Here is a 20,986-nt window from a genome sequence, read left to right as displayed (position 1 = left end):
AAGCAAAAGATTAAAAGGAAAAATGTTGAAACATATTTATGAAAAATTTGTAGTTAAACGCTATTGATTTACTATGACACAATTTCAGTTAAGAGCTACCGATTCATAAAGGAGAAATTTAAAGTGAACTAAATAAAATCATTTTCAAGAATGAAAATTATAAAATTTTAGAGTGCTAAGAGAAGTTAAAAGTGAACCAAATAAACACATTTTCAAGTATGTCAATTATAAAATTTAATCGTCCAAGTTTCATAATGGGAAAACTTTTCTGAACTATTTGAAGAAGCATTTAAAAAACTTGTTTTTAAGAAAACTGTTATATGATATCTGCTGGGAGTAAGTGAACTTATGCTCTGAATATTTAAAGTTCCTTTAAGGAAACCTCAAAGTTAGTTAGAAACAATTGCTTAAGGGATACTTCAAATTGTTTTTTTTTTTCGAACTTATCTATGCAAAACTCATCAATATCAACAATTATGGAAAAAACTTTCTGTACTTTCCCCTCACGGAGTTCAATGTGGTTAATTAATAAAATTCAGCGTCCTCGACTTCACTTTCACGGCCATTTACAATGAGATTACAATCGATCCCAGCGCTGGGGCCTCGAGAGTCATAATCTCGTAGTCTGGTGCCAGATTGTCAAATTGACGTCAGACAATAAATCGTCATAACGATATAGATATGTATGTGGCAATGGGAGGCCATAAACCGGCAACACTCATTGCCAAACCATGAACTGTTCAATTCGGTGCTTATCTTATCACCATTCTATGAATTAGTTTTTTTTTTTTTGGGACTTCACATACCTCCTTATAACGCTTGGAAAGGCTGCGGCAGATGCGTTTGTAGAAAGGCGCCATTGTGTATGCTTTGAATTATTATAATTTTATACTGATCACTTGAAGTTCTCGTTGAACGTTTAGTTCAAACTCTTTAGACACTTTAGTTGAATGTTACTGATCGTCATGGAATTGTACAGTTTACATGTCGAGCGCGGCACAATAAACACAGATGCGAATACTTTTTAATTAGATGCGGAATCTTTTTTTCTCATTCACTGCATGTACTTTTTTTTATGTCTCACAATAATGTGCTGTTTATATTGTTTATTATTGTTTGATTCAGTGATTTTCCAGTTAAGCACTGTTTCTTGTATTTTGCGCAGTGTTTTGTTTTCGTATTTGAATTTTTGTTCTGTGGCGTGTTGCTCTACGGCGGATCGTAAACATGCGAATGAATCGATCCGCCAGCGGCGCGAGGCTTTTTATGAGCTGCCCCACAAGGCACAACAAAGCGATGGAGAGAACAGAGAGATACAGAGAGAGAAAGTGTCGGAGAAAAGACGCGCGCGCAGCTAGAAACGGAAATGCCACACACAAAGCGAGAGATACAGAGCGAGAGAGAGAGGGAGAGTGGCAGAGAAAGAGAGAATAGCAGACAGAAAGGGGCAAAGTCATGCTGCACTTACTTGTTGGACCACGATGGTGGCACGTGGCTGCTTGCAGACGGCGGCTGCTTCCAAGGGATTCGCCGTCACATTGATGGAGCTGTTTCCACCGCCACCCGTTGCCTCCTCCAGCTCCAACTGCTGTTTCTGCTGCTGCTGCGTCTTGGACTTGGCTTTGCTCTTGAAGGATCGCTTGCGTGTGGCATCAGTGGGACTCAGCGAGGCGGATGCAAGGGACTCACTGCCTGGACTATGCATGTGCAGCAGATGCAGATTGAGGGTGGAGTTGGAGCCATGCTTGGGCGGAATCTGCTCGAATTTGCTGGCGATATCCTCGAATTTGTTGAGCTCGGCGTAGGAGTGATCGCTGGGCGAGGAGGAAGACTTGGCTTGCGGATAAAACGCGTCCGATTGCGGCACATACTGTTGATTCTCCCGTATGGTCGTGTGTATCACCGAATCGGGACGAATGCGCTTCGAATTCTTGCGCGAAGGCGGCCGCTCTCTATCGCGATCCCGATCTCGATCCCGATCGTGATGCTGCTGCTGTTCCTGCTGCGACAGGCGAGAGTACTGCTGAAAGATGTCGGTGCTCAGCTTTCGCTCGTAGACCGAGCAATGCTCCGCCTCATCGGAGTCGCTGCTGGTGCTGGCCGTGGCCGAGCTGGGTGCAAAGCATTCCCGCTGTATGCGCTCGTAGTCGAGCGCCTCGCGATCAAAGGGAAACATGGTGCCGCCGGCAGCTGCATCGCGGAGACAACGCTCGCTGCTGCCACTCGACGAGCTGGAGGAATACTTTCGCTGCTGTGCGCAGGACGAGGCAGAGGGAGAGAGCTGCTGTTGCTGCTGCTGCTGTTGGGATTGACGTTGCTTCTGACAGCTGCCAAAGAAGTTGCCCTCTTTCATCGTAGGCGGCGCCGAGTTGATCTTGGCTATGGCGCCCGTGGACACAGAGGGAGTGGTTCGCTTGCGTTCTCGCTTGGGACTGGTGCGACTGCTGGACGAGGGCGAGACGCTGGGCGAGATGCGATTGCGTGTGCCATTCATGGCATCGCGTTCCCTTGAGCGCAACTTCTTGCTGCGATTGCCAGGCAGACTCCTCTCGAGTGGCTCCAGTTCCGCTTTGGAATCCGCCTCGCCAGCAGCTGTGTCGCCATTGTAATGGGCGCTGCTCGCCCGACGGCCGGGCGCCTGCTGTGCGTCCTCCTTGAAGGTGAAGTGACTGCGCGCCTTCTCGCTGCTACGTGCGGATTTCGGTGACTGCGGCGGATCGAAGGTGAAGTGCTCACGTCCTCGTGTCGGCGGTGGCGCCGTGCTGGGCTGCCGTGACGACAGCAGCGGCGTTGTGGATGACGGTTCTCCCGTCAATATGGACAAACACGACTCCTGGCTCTGCGTATGCAAATGAGCGAGAGTTGAGATTGGGGAATGGAAAGAAGGGAGCGATGTGTGTGCGTGGAACTCACCTCGGTGCTATCCTGCAGATTCATGTCGTGGCGTGGGGGATAACGCGAGCAGCTCGTTAATTCCATCTCAGTGGCCATGCCCATGCCCATGCCACCGCCACCGCCACTTGTCTCGTGCTCCGAATCGATTTGGATAGCCGTCAGCAGAGGCTCCTCCAGCGAACTGAAGAGCGGCTCGCTGGGCCCCGAGTTGTCGCCTATTAACAAAGCACACCATAAGCGAAATGTAAACCAGTTTGATTTCGTTGATTAATTGGAATTGGTTTTCGCTTTGGAATAGCAAATCAATCAATCAATTAATTAGTCTCTGCCTACCCAGATCGAGCGAATCGCAGGTCTCCGAGGTGTCCGTGTGCGTCACATTCGTGATGAGCGTGCAGGCCGAGTCCGTGGACGTGTTGATGTTCGTGTCCGGAATGGATGCCGACGAGGCTCCCATCACCACCAGCTGAGCATGAAGAAGAGAGATGAGTGTGGAGTAGAGAAACAGTGGGAAACATTAGGATTCACTTGGAGATATCATTTTTAAATCAGTTACAACAATAAACAACAGGTGGACAATTTCATATAGTCGCACAGAATAAAAAATCTAAATAAAAGCTTTTCATACGTTGACAATAATTGAGCAGAATAATTGCTTGTTGAACAATTTATGGTTTTCAAAATATTTACAAAAAGAAAAACCATCAGTGTCAAAAGATAATTTTAGTGTGGCTCGTTTAATTTTAGAATATTGTGCAAGAATGTCTCTTACAAATGCATTTATTTTTAACCGCAACTAATTCAGATTTTGTTAAATTTAGTTTTAAGCATAAGACACATTTAATCATCATATTTATGTATATTTAATTACTATATGTAAATGTGAATTTGTATTTTTCCCGAGGTAGATTATCACATCATAAAAATAATATAAATCAAATCTAGAGAAACTAAAAGTTCTAGTTTTTATTTTTAATGGAAAATTTAAATAGAAAAGTTGCCTTGCATTATTTGGAAATTCCAATTATTTTTTATTTCTTTATTTTTTATGTATTTCTTCATAATTTTTTGAATATATTAAATATATAAAAAAGAGATGTAATTTTATTTGTATTTGAATTTTTTTGTATTTTTAATTGTCACGTTAGACATTTTCGGGGAATTGCTCATACTCAAATTTTTAAAATTCTTTTAGTTTGTCATTTGTGGAAATAGCAATAATGCTTGTGCAATAAAAAAAAATACATGTATCGAGACTAATAAAAAGAATATTAAATTTAAAATACAATAGCTAATTTCCTTTTAAAATTCGGTTTAATTAAGCGTTGCATTCCTATTTAAATTATTTTACAAAAAAATATATATGTACAATGTGAATTGTCTTTTAAAATTCATTTTAAATTTGTAATGAATTCCTATCAAAATTATTTAGAATTAAGAATCATAACAAATGTAGAGAAATGTTTCAAAGTAACAGTATTATATTAAAACATTTAAGTGGAAAGTTTTCGTTAATTGGAATTCCCTATGTGTGGCATAATAACTCACCTTGGGCACTCCGCCCACGCCCATGGAATGCATAGCTGTGGCACCGCTCACCGAGTTGTGATAGGCACTGGACACGGGATTCATGGGCAGGCTGTTGAGCGGGGCGGCGGTGGTGGATGAGTTGATCTTGTTCTTAATGCTGCGCCCGCTCTTGAAGTACAGACGACGCAGCGCCGTTGCCGTCGAGGAGCCGGAGGTGCTGAAGCCATCGTTGTCGCTGGAGCCACTCGAGTTGCTGCCACCGGAGAGAATGCCCATGCCGTTGAGCTGGGCAGCTGCACGTGCTGCCGTCGTGGGCGTGGTTGGCTTCGAAGTGCTGGACGTAGTTGTTGTGGCTGTGGCTGTGGGCGTGGTTGACTTGGAAGTGCTAGCTGTAGCTGTGGGCGTAGACGTGGGACGAACAGGAGTTGGCGCAGTTGAAACGTTTCTATTGTGAGTGCGTGGCGAGGCTGGCTTTGCTGTGCTTTGCTTCTCGTCTCTTGTCTGCTGGCCCAGGGCGAGTGCCATCATCGCTGCGGAGCGAGTGCTCATGTAGCAGGTGGGCAGCTGCTTGGCGGCGGAGGAGGTGTTGCTCTTGTTGTTGCTGGTAGCCGTTGCATTGCCGTGTGCTGCATGTGAAACGGAAATTGTCATAGCTAATGTGGGAAGAGTGAACAGAGAATGGGCATGATACAGATAAAGAGAGTGGAGAATGACAGTCAAGAGCACACATTAAGCTGCTATTAACTGGAATAAATAGTGGGGAATTGTGGCTATCAGTTGGCTGATCAACGAGTTCACCTCAACTGGAGTTGGGTTGGGCAAATCGCACGTTCTAAATCAGCAAATAAAATCGATAAATTCTAGCGTGACACACGCAGCTCATTCATCCGCACACCAAGCGAATACAAGAGGAGGAGATGGGGAGAGACAGCCCACATATACGCATTAAATGACTCAAGCACTATGGGGAAATTGTGGCTGGGATTGCTATCGGGGCGACGCTTTCCACTCGCACTCACACTCTCGATTACTCTCTGCTTTGGGTACTTCACCCGATTCGCGCACGGAAGCGCCGTCCACGCTGAATTTGGCACGTAAACAGAATTGAGATTTCGAGGAAAACAAAAGAGGAAAATGAAAACAAACCAAAGCAAGCACGCACACACACACACACACACTTTCTACTGAGCTGCAGATAATAAAAATAATAATAATAATATTCTCGCATCATCGGAATTCCGCAAATACTCGTAGTTTGCTTCTTAAGATGCGCGTCTAACGTGTGTCTGGCATCCTCTGGAAGAATACTCGACATATTCTCTGCCCATCTATGTCGATGTTGTTGTTGTTTACCTGTTGCTTTCAGCTCAATGAAATTTCTTAATAAGAGCTCCAAATAAGTTTTATTTGCTCGACCCGAAATAGCTGTTGGAAACAATAACAAGAAAACAACAACATTAACTCGCCAGAGGCCAACAGAGTCCCCCCTTTCCCTCCTTTCACATACACACTCCCCAACTATGTTGCAAAAATGTTGAAAATCTTTGACCCAAAAATATTCGCAACATGATGAATATATTTTCATATATCGCGCATACGCCCCGTGGCGCCAAAGCATTACGAGCCAACTTTGTAACATGTTCCCAGCTTTATTTACACAAATGTCACAGAAACTATGTCAACGGTTCGTTTCCCAAACATGTGCTCGCCGTCAGCCCAGGGATGGCAACGAATGGCGAGGGATGCATGACGATATTCTACGCAACAAAGTTGTATTTATTATTTGCACACTCTTTACCTTGACCACGACTCCGCGAAGTTGGAGAAACGCCCGTCGTCGTCGTCGTCGTTGTTGCTGCTGTCGTGGGCGGAACTGTTATAGGTGCTGTGGGCGTGGCATTGGGAGTGGGACTGCTATCGCGAAAGATGGGCGAACCAGGTACATAGCGTTCGGGCTGCAAACAAAAAGGAGAGAGAACGTAAAACAACATTAATTACAGTTCAAATAAAGTTGCGATTTATGTGTAAATAGTATAGAGAACTTATCAATCGTTCGAGTGATAAGATATCACTGCATTGTGTGTCACTTCAATCAATACATTAGACCGATTCAGATGTCAATAGCAAGCATCACTTGGAAGACAAAAGGTTGAGGCTTCGAGAAGATGCAGCAACTGTCAAAAGCTTTAAACACATTTCAATTTTACGTCACTTTGGCCGTCGTCTTAGCGTCTGCAGCCAACACAATTGGTGCGTACAAAACATACACATACATATATATTATTTACGAATATTTGTGAATATATGAGTAGTACTCATATTTGGCTGTCATAAGCAAATATAATATCTTAACATATACTCGCACTCAGCGTACTTATTTCAATTGAAGCGTATTCAATTTCCACTTAACTAAATTAGCTGTTTCATTGCGAAACTTGTCATCTCCGTGACAGACAGAGAGGAGAAGGAAAATTCAGGTAGCATTTGAAACGCTTCTTCTCTTGTATTGTATTGTTTTTGTTTTCATCTCGGCACGCTCTCCTCATAATTTTTCATTTCATTTTTGTTTTGCCTAATTCTACATGAGACCTCCACGCGATTCCAAGAACTTTGCTCTACTTACGTATTTTGAGATGTACTATAATACGTTTATATGTATAGGATATATTCGTGTATCTCTTATGAGTCTATTAACCATAACCGATCTCATGTTCAGCTGCTTATGCCACTCTCCAAATGACCGCATTTAATTTATTGATTGCTACACAAAAGATGATACAAATCATTTCTCAAAAAGATTTCGCTGCATAACGCAATATTTTTAGATCTTGTTGTGACCGTGAGGCCAAATCAATCAGTTGTTTAGATGAATAAGATGGATGTAAACTATAAACTAAAACGAAGGGGTCAACTAAGTGCATGAACTTTTGATTGGCACAATAGAAAAGTAGATTAATTACGTTTTATTTAAAGGGTAAATGTGACAAAGATTTCCTGAAGATAAGTTAACAATACTTGATTTTAATATACATAATTTCAGTATGGACTTTTGATTGACATAATAGAAAAGTAGATTTGATTAGTTTTATTGAATAGAAACAAGGATTTCTTAATATTTGATTTAAATTCCATTATTTGATTTCAATTTTATGAATAATAAAAAAACAGATTTGTTTAAAGTTTATTTAAAGGGTAAATATGAAATTCTGAGTTATTAAAAAATAACAGGTTTGGTTCAATAATGTTTAAAGATTGAATACAAAATTGACCTTTAAAATTTGTTATTTTAATGCTTTCTGCTTTAACATATTCTAATGCACAAAATCTTTACAATTTTGGCATACTTGTTGAACTTTGTGCCACTGTGCGTAGCGTTAATTTCAGTAATATATTTTCGCTGCTATAATTTCGCACGAATGAATGAGTGAGTGCTTCTTCACTGACTGATTCTCGAATACGCCGAAATGAAGCGTGCCCGTTGCCAATGGGTTCGACTACTCGATCAGCTTTTTATGAAGAAATTGCAGTGTAAATTGTTTAAAAATAAACAGGCACACACACATTTAGTGGATTACTCGTAATTTCTATCCACTGATTTTACGATGAAATTGTGGATCTGTAAAAGGCCTATTAAAAATCACAGTACAGCACAGCACAGTTCATTATTTTGATTGGCGATGATGCTGTCTCAGTTCTTCTTGCCAGCTGTTGGACAATCGAATGTTTTGCAGGGTCGTTTGGGGTCTGAGAACTGAGGCGAAAGATGATGTGCTGTGTAAAAATACACTATCAAAGGGGTATAGCAAGAAACTTAGGGAGTACATCAATGTGTATTTAATTAACAGAGATGTTATCTTTAAAGTAGCTAAAGCTCATTCACAATGTTAGTGAATGTTTGTACTCCCACTATCCATCTCTCACTTCTCTCTACAAACTTCTTCTCTAATTCACAAATTGATCAGATAGAGCATCGCATCTTTGCCTATCATCCTCTCGTTTTACGTGGCCCCAAGTCTCGTGTCATGAAACTGCTTACAGCAATCTTTAGCCATTGGCCTGTTGCTATTCTTGTTGCCGTCTATTGACGTCATTGTTATTACACAAATAAAAAAAGCAAGGCATATATTGAAAATACAGAAAATAGATAGATACATGTCGAGGACGCTGTCGTGCCACTTGGCAAATAGACAGAAAGTCTGTTGCCAAAATTCTCACTTTAATGCAATTAATTTGAATAAAATACAACAAAAGTAAACGAAAGTGTGTGTTTTATATAGATTTTCATGTTGTCGCACTGTTGCGCTTGTCTATAAATAAATTCTAAGAAAAGCACATCATGATCATCATCATTATTATCAAACATTATGATCGAGTGAAAACGAAAGGCAACGTCATGACCTCGTTCAATTATTGTGATATATTCTTATTTTTGTATTTTCGGTTTACAATATATTTGCTTGTAGAATAAGTATAAGTAAAATCAGTATTGTAGTTTTTTCACTTTCTCTGCATATACACATATATTTTTTGTATTTTTCTGGACTTGCAGCTCTCGAGTGCTACGTCTGCAGCTACACGTTGAGCCAGAGTGATGCCACCTGCCTCACGAATGCCACAGCCGGACGAGCCATCAACTGCAGCATGAAGTACTGTTTGACGGTGCGTCAAGAAATGATTGTGAGTAGTGCCACATTTGAGTATTTGAGTATTCCCAGCCATGCAACATCAAATGTTGCAGCCACTCACACACACACGTACACCAATCCAGTCATAATCTTGGCACATATTCCCAGCTGAACTCTTCACGTACTCGCACTAAGCCGCAGCTGGTTGAATACGCCACGACACAACAAAGTCGCACCTTCCACACGACTTTTTCCCTTTTCCCTTTTCGTTTTTCCTTTTTTCGTTTCCATCAATGAATGAATGGCCAGCAACTTTGTTGCGAAAAACTTTGACGTCTTTTTTTTTGTGTCAGCCAGCCAGCAAATTAGCGAGTTGCACGTAGCCAACGAGGCTATTAAACTAAACTCTTAAGCGCACAATGTAATTGAATATATTATGTGCGGCGGGTGCATGTGGCGTATGAGTAATGAGCGGCTGAAACTCGTATCTCCTAGAGTGTCATTTTAAAAGGACATTTCAAGCGCATTCGCGCTACAAGCTGCTCATATTTCCATTTACTATACTATATATATTATGCTCTACTACTCATACCCTGTACCTATAGGGAAGAAGAGTATTACCAGTTTGTAAAACATCTCCGACACCATAAAGTGTATATATTAATGATCACCGTCAACAGCCGAAACCATATAGACATGTCTGTCTGCCATTGTTGGGTTTTATTTGTTATTGTGGACAATATGGTATATTTTGAGCTTTATAGTATATTTTTAACTTTATAGTATATCTTGCATTTTATAGTATATATTGAAATTTATGGTATACTTTGAACGGTATAAATAAGTATTTTTTCGGTATATTAATTTGGTATATTTTAAGAATAAAACCGCTTTCTTTTGCCTTCTTTGAAAATGAGTAGCGGATATCTCACTGTCGAGCACTTTTATCTCAGTATCTCTCTGACTTGCTTCAATTCTAGTTGTGGCAAACACCAGACCAAAATACCCTAATTTGCTTGGCTTAGGGTAACCAAGAGTTGTGCTCTCGCTTTGCAGCATTGTCTCACATTTTTGAATTGCAAACTTATGCCATGGAAAATGTGGAGTAGCTGCTCTTAGTTGGCACAAAGGGCCCAAAGCTGCAATTTGCAATAAAAACTTGGCATGCAAATGGCAAAGTCAAGCGCTCAAAACGAGCAAGAGGGTCCAATAATTTCAACTCTAGCATAGAACTGTCTGTAGTCAACAGTCTGTAGTCTGGGACTGTAATCAGTCGATTGTTTTTATGCAGCAATGTAAATAAGCCGTGAGGAAGACGAAACCACGTCTGTTGACATTGAAGCTTTTGCCTGATTTAATTTCGCAGCAGACTCTTCGCGGCCCAAATGAATGTGGAGTGTATAAAAAATCCATTACCATAATTTAATGGAAAGCCAGAAAGGCGTATAAAACCACAAAAGCCGCTTGCTCACACAGGGTGCTGAGTGTACACTCAGTTGGCTTCACCTAGCCACATCCTCTTGTCCCTTGCCCCCTTTCTACTCTTAACGCTTTGGCTTCGGCTAGGCCAAAGAGAGAGAGTCAACGTCAACATCGACGTTAACTTTATCTTTGTCTGCTGCTGTCGTCACACTCCTCCAAATACGCTTTTCCATTCTTTTTTTTGTGCTGTTGTTGGGTAAACATTTGCCAGCGCTTCATTAGTCATGAAGCCTTGAACTCTTTGTTATTGAATTTGCCGGATCAAAAGAAGCTTTAAGCCAGCATGGAAATGAAAATGGAAACAAAAAGTGATGTATCTCAGACTCTCCTAGGCACAAAGACGCTGCTGTTCCTGTAGCTGTTGCTGCTGCATTGATGCTCGACATAATGCAATTAAAACTTTATCTGCTCTTCAGCTGCTGTTAACGAAAAAAAAAACAGACAGACACATAAAGGAGAAAATAAAGGAAGAAAAATCAACTAAACTCAGGCCCCAAGCTGAATGCATAATAGCCAGAGCAACAAGTACACAATTAAATGTACTCGTAGTCATATAAAACTCAATTAAATTTGATCATAAACAAGCTAAACGAGCGATGCATACTATACTTTTTAGTACATAGGAAATGTTCAGATTATTCTGTTGACTTTAAACATGTGCTGTGCTCATCTGGCAAACATCGAGTAGGAACAAGCGTAGGCAATCGATAGAAAATTGTGAAATATTTCAATAATGTTAATATTAACAGAAAGAAAAAGTTACGCCATTTTTTTTTGCTGATGTATCTTTTGCATGTTTTCCTCGCCGCGCCCCCTTTGGAACGCATTTCCTGTTTCCCGGTTCGTTTTGCCTGCAGCACAATGCGAACAAAGTCAATTCCTTTCTACGTGACTGTCAGGATAAGCCGCTTGTGAGTATCAGATCAACTTCTCTACATATTGGCCGTATATCAAAGATGCCTTACGCACTTTACAGATGCTCAACGGAGTCCAAACGGATCCCTCCTATCGCACCTACTATCGCTCCTGCCAGCAGAATCTCTGCAATGGCCACAACGGACGAGTGTACAATACCAGTGGGAATATTGCAGCTGGAGGAGGAGGTGGAGGAGGAGTCAGTGGAGCTGTTGCAAGTGGCAATCACAATGCCATTATAGCTGGCAAAAGCGGAAGCCCAAAGGCAAGGACGAGTTTGCGAGTTTGCTGGCTTCTTCTCATGTCGTTGTTGGTAACTGTAATTAGCGTTGAATGCATGCGATGAGATATGGCTAAAAGCACAAGACAAGACTCCTTCCCCCACTCGTAATATATGCCAACCTTAAAATAAAATGCCGCCAGCATCCAATTAAAACGCTTTTAGCCAAAGCCCGTAGAACGAAAAAGAGGGGAACATAAAGAAGAGGGTTACCATCAGGTGCCTAGCTGAAAGTTGACCCCGATTGCGAGGTTTTATTTTTACTTTTCGCCATTGTAACACATTTGTTGGCGAAGGAGTTCATCGAGGTCAGCCTTCAGCTTAGGACTTCCGTTACACGCCCCCACGTTATTGGGGCAGAAGCGGAGGCGGAGGCGGAGGCGAATGAGGCCTTCAATTGCCAGCTAATTAAAACAAATTAAATACGCGTTAAAAGCAAACATAAATTCCAGTGAATGGCACATTTCGCTCTCGTCTCGTCTCTTTTCTCGTCTGTCTAATGATTTGATGACATTTTTATGTGTGTAAATTTCTGGCATGCCAAAAGCAAACAACAACAATAAAGTCATGAATAAGAATTGCCATTTGAAAGTGCTCTCTCTCTCTCTCTCTCTCTCTCTCTCTCTCTTGAAATGACAAAAAACAAATACTAAGCATGGCCGCCAACTGCAGGTATATGTCCTTTTAATTGCCCTAATCTCCCCAACCCTATCGCAACTCTCTTTTGATTAAGATAAAGACAAACTCGAGACTCTGTTAGTTTATTTATTCAAGTTGTTGGCTGGCAAACACAGAGACAGAGAGAGAAAGATAAAGGAGCATGAACTACGACTTCAGGCCAAGGACTCGAGACTACTTAGGCTAAGCAAATACCTTGTTTGTCGCCCCCCTTCTTTCCCCATCACTTTGCCAGAGGCTAAGTACTTAAGTACGGCAATTGTAGTTAGTCATGCCTCATTATGGGCCGCACTAATCGTCCGAGTGTCTGTTAAAAGAGCTTGACGTCTATTTTCTTTTTGTACTCTCGACAGCTAATATCGATTAGGACGTTGGGGTGCCTCACTCGCTGGGTCATTTAAACTGGGGTGGGGTGATTCACTACTAATTTGAATATCTGTAAAATGAATCAATGCTTTTTGCTATCGCCGTAACGCGTGACATTCATTTACATACAGACAACAGAGTGTGCGTGCGCTTGTGTTTGTGTGTGTGTGTGTGTACAAGTCTGTTCTTGTTGGCTTCACGCATTAAACTAACAACAGCAACACACGTTTGACAGTTGCCGTTGTCGCTGACATTTTGATGTTGCCATTGTTGTTCTTGTTGTTGTTGTTGTTCGCTTTGCTTTTGGCTCCGGCTCCCTTGACATGCTTTTTGGCACTTTGGAAAAACACGAAAAATGTTTGCATGGCAAACAATTCGCTGTCACCCATCATGCCCCATTCCCCTCCCCATCCCCCTGCCTTTGCTGGCATCTAGAAACAAGAACAAAGTGAAGCAGAACAAAAAAAACTCACTCATGACACGCCTCACTCCAGTTTTTCTTGCATTTTGCATGGGTCAAAACAACAAATGGCATTTTGGGGTATTGGAAAATCGCCTCAGCAACGAACGCTTCATGTGACATTTAGCGAATTTCCATCAAAGAAGCTGACATTCATCGAAACCGAATGACATGTCATGACAAGACGCAGTACGACGCAGTAATAGAAACTCCAACAAGTTGCTAAGCTTTTGTCAATTGCAATTATATTAAATGTAACATGTGATCTGATGATGAAATAATTCTCTGATGATTGCCAATCAACATGTTGCAACTTGATGCTAAAGGTCAATCGATAGTTTTATAAGTACACGAATTATTCGGCTTAGTCTAGGGTATTTAAATTTCGACATTTTTATCTGTTTTCCTTATTTCTTATTTGCTCAGCAGAAAAGCTCCTTACAAACTTTGTTCGGCAACAAAAAGTTAAGCGCAAAGTTTAGGTTTTATTAATATTTTTTTTTTCGCTTCGTTTTGTGGGTGGCCTCATTACCTGGTTATGGTACACCTCAATGCTTACAAACAAGTTCTTCGAGTATTATGAGCAGCCCACAAAGTAGGCAAACAATTAATTTTAAATGGCAAATTACATTAAGTAAGATATACATAGTATCGCAGGTATATAAAGGTACTTAAAAGTGTATCTGGCATGAAGAATCTCTTTAATTTCATTGCGGAAACAATTCGCATTTACGTTTAACAAATATTGTCTTGTTCCCAATTGAAGTCGGGCGCGAAAGATAATGCGTCACTACGAATACATATGTATATGGGCGATGCCTGTGGAGATGTGCTGTTGAAATTTCTGACGCCTGGAATACTATATGTGAAACCACATTCACTTGACAGTAGCCACAGCAATCCACATGCCGCAATGACAATAAACAAATCGGTTGAAATTCAGGATAAAAGCGATTCTTATTAGTCGACTACAAAATACCCGTGCCTGAGGCTATAAGATTACTCTTGCAAGCCTATGAACTGACTTTAAATTTTTTTTCGTAAATAAAGAACAGTTAGTTGGAAACTTGCTGACCAACACTTCAACTAACAGCTATGCCTGATCAAGCCTATTATCATGGTAATCACTTCCATATTATTAGAACAACAAACGATAGCATTGTAGGCACTGTGCAAGAACGCATTCTCAATGGACTGATGGCTGAGGATGGACCCCTATCAGGTGGAACTAAGCTTCACTTGCGTCAGCAGCAGTGAAATCTACTTCTGCGGAGGCGTTTTCATTGATACTGAATGGTTGCTAGCCGCTGTTTAGTGAACAGCCGAAAAAGTAAGCCTAAGCTTAAGGAATATTTCAAGTTTGGTAATTAAATTGAAATCAATTGCTGCTGAGAGGACAATGCTCTCAAGGCTCATCTTCTATGACGCCACGTCACACACATCCGCCCCCCTGTATCAGCATATAAAACAATTCAAGTCTCCGGATTATTCATGTTCCTCTGATACCATTGCCCTCATCGATACTCCAGAGCTGATGACTACTTTAATGAGAGGGATCTACCTAGCAAAGACACTTACAGATCTTGGTCATCATCTGTGGCTACGTACGAAATGTGGAAATGTGGTAATGTAGTTGCTTCCCACAAGATGATATCTGTGGTCACAGCCAACAAGCGAACTGCTTGCAGAGCGGACTGTGGAGAATCGACCGGATTTAATTAAGGCTACCATCGGCAATTAATCTTAGAGTGAACTTTAAAATCATTCGATAATAGAAACTGTGATATAGGAAATAGATGCAATACGCTGATTTTTAATGTTTTAAATGTATTTATTTTTACTTTTCTTCGTATTTATATTAAGCAAAACTTTACAAATGATTCTGAAATATATTAAGTACAAGAAATATGTATAGTGTTCATTTCGGCTTTTGGTCAGATTGACATTTTTCTCTCTGTGTAGTTGAGTATACCTTATTGCACAAGTTCGGTGTAAGTATGTCAAGAAAAGTATACAAAAATATGGGACAGCAATTGTTCATCTGATGTACGAGTTATTTATTGTCGGTGTTGCCCAGCCCCCCTTTAATAAGGTGCCAGAAGGGAGCTGAGGAGGGGCAAAAGAAAGGCAAAACTCGGAGACTTTCGCTGTCTGCTTGTAAGGTGTGTGAGCCACATTATAAATTTACTTCGTTTGTCTTCTACCCCGATATAAATGACTGCGACTGACAGTTCTGTCTGCCGAGACATTAACCAACAGCAGGGGGTGGGGCAGCAAGTGGGGAGGAAGCCAAAGAGGAGGCGAAGGGATGCAGATGGCATTCAATGACTGCGTCGACATTATTTCCATTTAGTTGTCGCTGCGTGCACTAAACTTATCCATCGACGACCGCAAATTGCGGTCCTGCATGAACGGAAAGTGGTGGAGAAGGCGGGGGCAGGGGCTGAGGAGCCAGACTGACAATAGTTGGCTCTATTTAATGCCCAATTGGCATTACAATGGCTGCCCCCGCAATGGAATTTGCTGGCTGGCTGGCTGGCGCAGTGCACTGCATTGAACTTGCTCGTCCAGGGCGCAATTCGAATTCCTAGGCGACTCAGTTGTCTCTGTCTCAGTCTCCATCTTCGTCTCCCGATTCCCGACTGTCTTGTGGCGGGAACAAAAAAGCGTCGCGTCGCAACCGGAAACTATGCAGTCATTTTAAGGGCTATGTTGTAGACTGGTTGTCCCCTCTTGTCCGAGGCGACTTTGCGCCCCATTTGGCAATATGAAGTCATAGTCATTATTGTACACACCCCAAGAGTCGTTGTTAATAAACACAAACGCCGATCACCTTGTCTTGGTTATGAGAGATGCATTCATGTCCCATGCCGCCTTCCACTTTCAGTCGGGTTAAAAATAAATGCAATTTATTGTTACCCATTTGCCGAAAAAAAAAAAACCAAAACAATAAACAGAATTCGCCAAAAAATGAGAAAAAAAACAACGCAGGGAAGTCAAGTCGCAAATTGCACAATCGCAGTGCATGTGTTATAAATTTTAAAGAAAATATAAAAAAAGATGAACCATAATAATATGAGAAAATTAAAAATCGAGCATGTCGGCGACAGCAACAACAAAAGATAAAGGCAAATTCAAAGAAGGCGGAACATTCGACTAAAAGTCGCGTGATTTATGCCTTTGCAACCAGTTCACAGACGGAAAGGTAAAGGCGACAAGAAAAGAGATGCGAACAGAGAAGAGATCTGAGCTGAACAGAACTGAACAGAACAGACAGAATGCCGCCCCATTCCCCACCCCAGCCCCACCTCTGCCCGCCCCACTAGTGGAACTGGAACGCAGAAATGGTGGGCGTGGGCCGTATACCCAAGAGGCACGTCTGCAAATTTGCTCCAAAAAGTCAAGAAAGGTGAAATGAAACCAATAAATATCAGAGTACTTTAAATGCCATAAAATATTCAATTCTTTCCATATTACGTCTGACGAAATAATACAAAAAATGCAAATATATATATATTCCAAACTGACTAAACATATTCGATTGGAATACCCTTGAAAGTACTGTTTTTGTAAATCGGATTTTAGTGAAGTCTGAAGGATATGTTTTAATTGATTGCTCTGTCCATTTATTTTTATACATTCGCATCCATTCGTTTTCGACCTTTGTAAGATAATTAGACAGCTCACAAAACAGTCTATTTTAGATTTATGTATAGTGTAGGTGCCAATAATATTTCACTTAGCAGTTTCGCACAGTGTAATAATTATTGATGAATACTTTGGCCTATTTTAATAAGAAATAAAAATAAAAACGACACAACAACAACAACAACAGCAAGAGCAAGAAAATCAAAGTAGATTCGACAACGTCACTTCAGATGTTTGCCGCGTAAATTAAGCGTAAAATTTTGTTTGACAAACGGGCAATACGCCAGCAGACATTAAATCTTACGAAAGATCTGCTCCTCCTCCAACTCTTAGCACACCTTTCGATACCGACGCCGCAGAGGCGTCGTCCAGCGGCTGGCGGGGGAAGCACGAGTGCCACCCAACGAATGAGGGCGCCACTGTGCACATTTGGCAAACGTTGCGAGTTGATGACGTCAAACCCAAATAAGACTGCATATATACGGCAGACTTGGCGTCCACCTATTTTACCGTATTGTATTGTGTATACAGATTCACCATCGCACTTGGGCACACTTTTGGTCTATTTTAATAGACTCTGATTCGTAATCAGAATCTGAATTGAACACAGTCCCCGTTGGTCTGCGCGACATCCGTTGTGAGGGGCACACTTCCACTTCCACTACCATTTCCAGGAAATCCCAATGAATCACTTGACAAAACCGACAGGCCTAAAGTTGGGGGATTTGTTCGGCTCGTCCAATAGGACGGCTGTGTAAACAAAAGTCACTCAAATTTCATGGGCTTTACGCCGACTTATAATGCCTTGCGAACTGAATACGTAGTGACAATTGTCTGAGTGGAAAATATGCCTGGAATCTCTGAAATTTCAGATGCCACTTTAATCGATAACCGAGGTGTAAATGTAATTATAAGTTGATCGAAACGAAAGGATGGCAACACAATACACTTTCAATCACCCGATGAATATAGACTTAAGTGCATTGCGGATGTGAAGCATGAGTTTAATGCATTGAATTGTCAACAAAGATGCCAATGAATGGACTTACCCTACATACATATATGTACTTACACACACATTATTATTGTTTATTCAAGTATTTATATTTACCTACGAACCCTATATGAATGGGATATACTATATGTTTTCCCAGACTTGTAGTACATATGTATACATTTGCATTTATTCGCCTGCTGATGATGTTGACAACCAATTAATTTCAGATTGCCCACAACAAAAGCAAGTGTCGGACTTGGGTGGCGTCTGTGTTAATTGTTTTTAATGCAAATTGCATAAAAATAAATAAAATGCGATACATTAAAAATGGCTTAAAGTAGCCCAAGCCATTTCAATTTCAATTATGCCACAACTTTGCCATCATAGTGAAGTGCAAACGCGAGTCTCTCTGACTCTTCCAATCTCTGACGTCAGCACACATACTTCTATAGCACTATAGATGGTATCTGTGTGTTCTATGGATTCCAATATTATACCATGAGTCTGTCTGGTTAGCATCTCCATTCGTAGCCCACTGGGTGAAGCAATGCAGTGCACAGTTCATTGACATGACTATAAATTTTGTCGCCACGAAAATAGTTTTCTGTTTTTCACACTTTCCAACTGCGCTCTTTTCCAAGATGTTGCACAATTTTTGTGGTTTTCTTCTCATTTGTCTTATTATTCGAATAAGCAAAACTTCACTCCTGAATTGTATCTGATCGAATGGGAAATACTCTTGCAACTGTTCTTAAAAGCAACATTTTTATAGAATCAATTATCCCCCTACTTATTTATTCTAATGTACAACTCCTTAAGAAGTCCTACACTACTTTCTCTCATAAACAATATGACAATACGTTTTTCTAATTTTTAATTCCAATTTCACCAAAATGTTATCCATTCTGTTTACCCTTCTGCTGGTTAGTACGAAATTCCTTGATGAGAATTGCATTCCGACTATGCAATTAAGCTTTTGTCTTACTATTTTTGCAATAATGGAATTTATGCTTTTGTCTTAGTACTTTTTGAATAATAGTATTTAGCTCTGCCTGTTGTTTTAAATGTCACATAAATCGTGGTTACCAAAGCTTTTTTGGTATCATTCTGTTGTTGTCATAGCATTTCCCTGAGACACTGCAGCATATTGAAATACTTTGTTTGTGGGAAGCATTGTGCACAATTTCAATCTCTATATATATTGTGGCTAGTTAATTAAAATGTGCCCTCACTTGTGACAACAACAATGTGCCGCCGTAATTAAAACAAAAACAAATACGAAAGCGAACGTGAACGTGAAGTGTTCTCGACTCTGAGCTACTAACCAGCAAAACCACATAAAATAAATACATATTGAATAATAAACACTACATTATATCAAACCCCATCCAAAATATTCATAACTGTGTCCACTTAAATTTTAATTGGTAATTTGGCATTTTCGTTTGAATGAGGCAACTTTAAACTCGTACATTATATAATTATATTTATTTTTATATTTATCTTTAATAAATACAAGAAGATATTCATTCTGATCAAAAATGCATATCGTTTGGAAATTTTTATCTTTTAGTTATATACCTAAACATACGTTTGACACTGGCTTATTCCACTCTTTTGTCCCCATGAGTACCCGGTAAAACAATCCTCCAATCCCATCCCCAAGGATTGTCAACAAATTTGTACTATGTATCATATTTACTCAAAAAATATATGCACATGCATATAGCATGTATTTTGTCTATGGGTGTATGAAAGGAGGTTATCCAATTTGTTTCGGAAAAATGAAAAATGTTGCCTTTTTATTCAAGTGAATTTCCGTATTTCACTGGCACTCTCTGTATGTATCACAAATAGATATGCCGTCTGAATGCCCCCATATGTCTGTGCATTGCATTGCAGAATAATAATCACAATTTCATGCCACTGCATGTTGTATTTATTTTAAGACACTTTAAACTGAGTCAATGCAAAGCGTGGGCGGCAACAACTTAAATTGCAACAGCATTTTAATGAGCAGCACAACTAAAAATATAAAAACATATATTTTACATATCGAATGCGTACGTTGTATGTTGTCGTAAATAGGCGCAAATTATATGTGCTGTTTGCTGAGATATTATATTTGTGTCTATTTTCTATGCTGCTGACATGCGAAAAGATATGGAAATGGAAATGAACAAATCTTTGCAAAAATAAATGAATTGTGAATGGTCAGAATTTTGCTATATTTTTTTTTGTGTGTGCGTGCGTGGGCCGATGGCCAAACGTTGCAAGGAGTCAATGCGCTCATTAGGCAGGCCAAAGCACAATAAATCAACGGCAAGTAGAAAGTTGTCATAGCCAAAAGCGAATACTCAATTTGATGGCAATTGCAATTGGCAAACAATTGTAGTGACAATTGTCAGCCGAAGTTCAGGGGTGTCTAACCTCACACATTGATAAATAAACAACTTGAAGGAGACTACGCGAATCGTCTGTGGCTAATTGACGTCTCTGTCTTGCTTAATTTTCATTGAACACTTTCACTTGTCGCGGAAGTGGCCTAACTATAAAATACAAAACAACACTCAACACAACGCAACGCCCTCTTGCGCCCAGAGGCGAAAAATGTCGAGCAACCCTGAATATTGCCAATTGAGACAATTTGTCAAATTTGGCAAACGAAACTTGCTGATGATGATTTTGCCACGGGCAAGGACACATTATGACCAAGTCCATTAAACTCAAAAGCGTCGGCAACTGCGGTGGTAGTGGTCGTCACATTAATGCCAAAGCTTAAATAGCACTTTCTGATAACTAAAAGATAATAATGTACTGCATTAAAGTACACAAAGCGGGTTTTGTGCAGCAAATGGAAATTTGCAAAAGCTTTATTGCTGAGCTGCTTTTATTGCCAGCGAATTTATGGCGCGACGCACAAGCAATACACAATTTCCTATGCAATGCCAATTTTTTTCTCTTTTTTTACATTTTAAGCCCTCTTCAATTCAATTAGGTTGGCAACTCTTCGCTGAATCACTTTACATTTCCCCCCATGACGCTTGGCAACGCAGCTTGTTTATTCTGACAGTACTCAATGCTACAATATGCATATTTTTATTCGATAG

The 20,986-nt window shown here is 40.5% G+C and overlaps 2 protein-coding genes across 9 annotated transcripts in view; one reads left to right on the top strand and one right to left on the bottom strand.

The window, feature by feature from the left end:
* The window catches only part of LOC132789752 (serine-rich adhesin for platelets), a 47,280-nt gene that overhangs the window by 14,176 nt on the left and 12,118 nt on the right, over positions 1-20,986 (bottom strand). For 5 of the 8 annotated variants that reach the window (XM_060797995.1, XM_060797994.1, XM_060797993.1 and 2 more), the window contains 5 exons: positions 6,224-6,380; positions 4,444-5,078; positions 3,229-3,361; positions 2,914-3,110; positions 1,469-2,839 (listed from right to left, as the gene is read on the bottom strand). In XM_060797995.1, the coding sequence (XP_060653978.1) occupies positions 1,469-2,839; positions 2,914-3,110; positions 3,229-3,361; positions 4,444-5,078; positions 6,224-6,380 (2,493 nt within the window). Of the gene's footprint in view, positions 1-806; positions 1,230-1,468; positions 2,840-2,913; positions 3,111-3,228; positions 3,362-4,443; positions 5,079-6,223; positions 6,381-20,986 lie in introns of those variants that run through there. The other 3 variants (XM_060797997.1, XM_060797998.1, XM_060797991.1) reach the window with 2 other exon arrangements.
* Positions 6,531-12,103, top strand: LOC132791482 (uncharacterized). The gene is made up of 4 exons (XM_060800418.1): positions 6,531-6,675; positions 8,975-9,102; positions 11,390-11,443; positions 11,509-12,103. Exons 1-4 carry the CDS (start codon positions 6,591-6,593, stop codon positions 11,791-11,793), a joined length of 552 nt encoding a protein of 183 aa, XP_060656401.1. The 5' UTR covers positions 6,531-6,590; the 3' UTR covers positions 11,794-12,103.

Source organism: Drosophila nasuta, chromosome 3 (genome assembly GCF_023558535.2).
Source record: "Drosophila nasuta strain 15112-1781.00 chromosome 3, ASM2355853v1, whole genome shotgun sequence".
Classification (NCBI taxonomy): Eukaryota; Metazoa; Arthropoda; class Insecta; order Diptera; family Drosophilidae; genus Drosophila; species Drosophila nasuta.
Note: the sequence above shows the minus strand (reverse complement) of the source record. Positions and strands in the feature narration are given on the sequence as shown.

Coding starts and splice junctions, on each gene's coding strand:
- LOC132791482 (XM_060800418.1), top strand. CDS start 6,591: ATGCAGCAACTGTCAAAAGCTTTAAACACATTTCAATTTTACGTCACT. Junction 6,676..8,974: donor GTCTGCAGCCAACACAATTG/GTGCGTACAAAA, acceptor CTGGACTTGCAG/CTCTCGAGTGCTACGTCTGC. Junction 9,103..11,389: donor CGGTGCGTCAAGAAATGATT/GTGAGTAGTGCC, acceptor TTTTGCCTGCAG/CACAATGCGAACAAAGTCAA.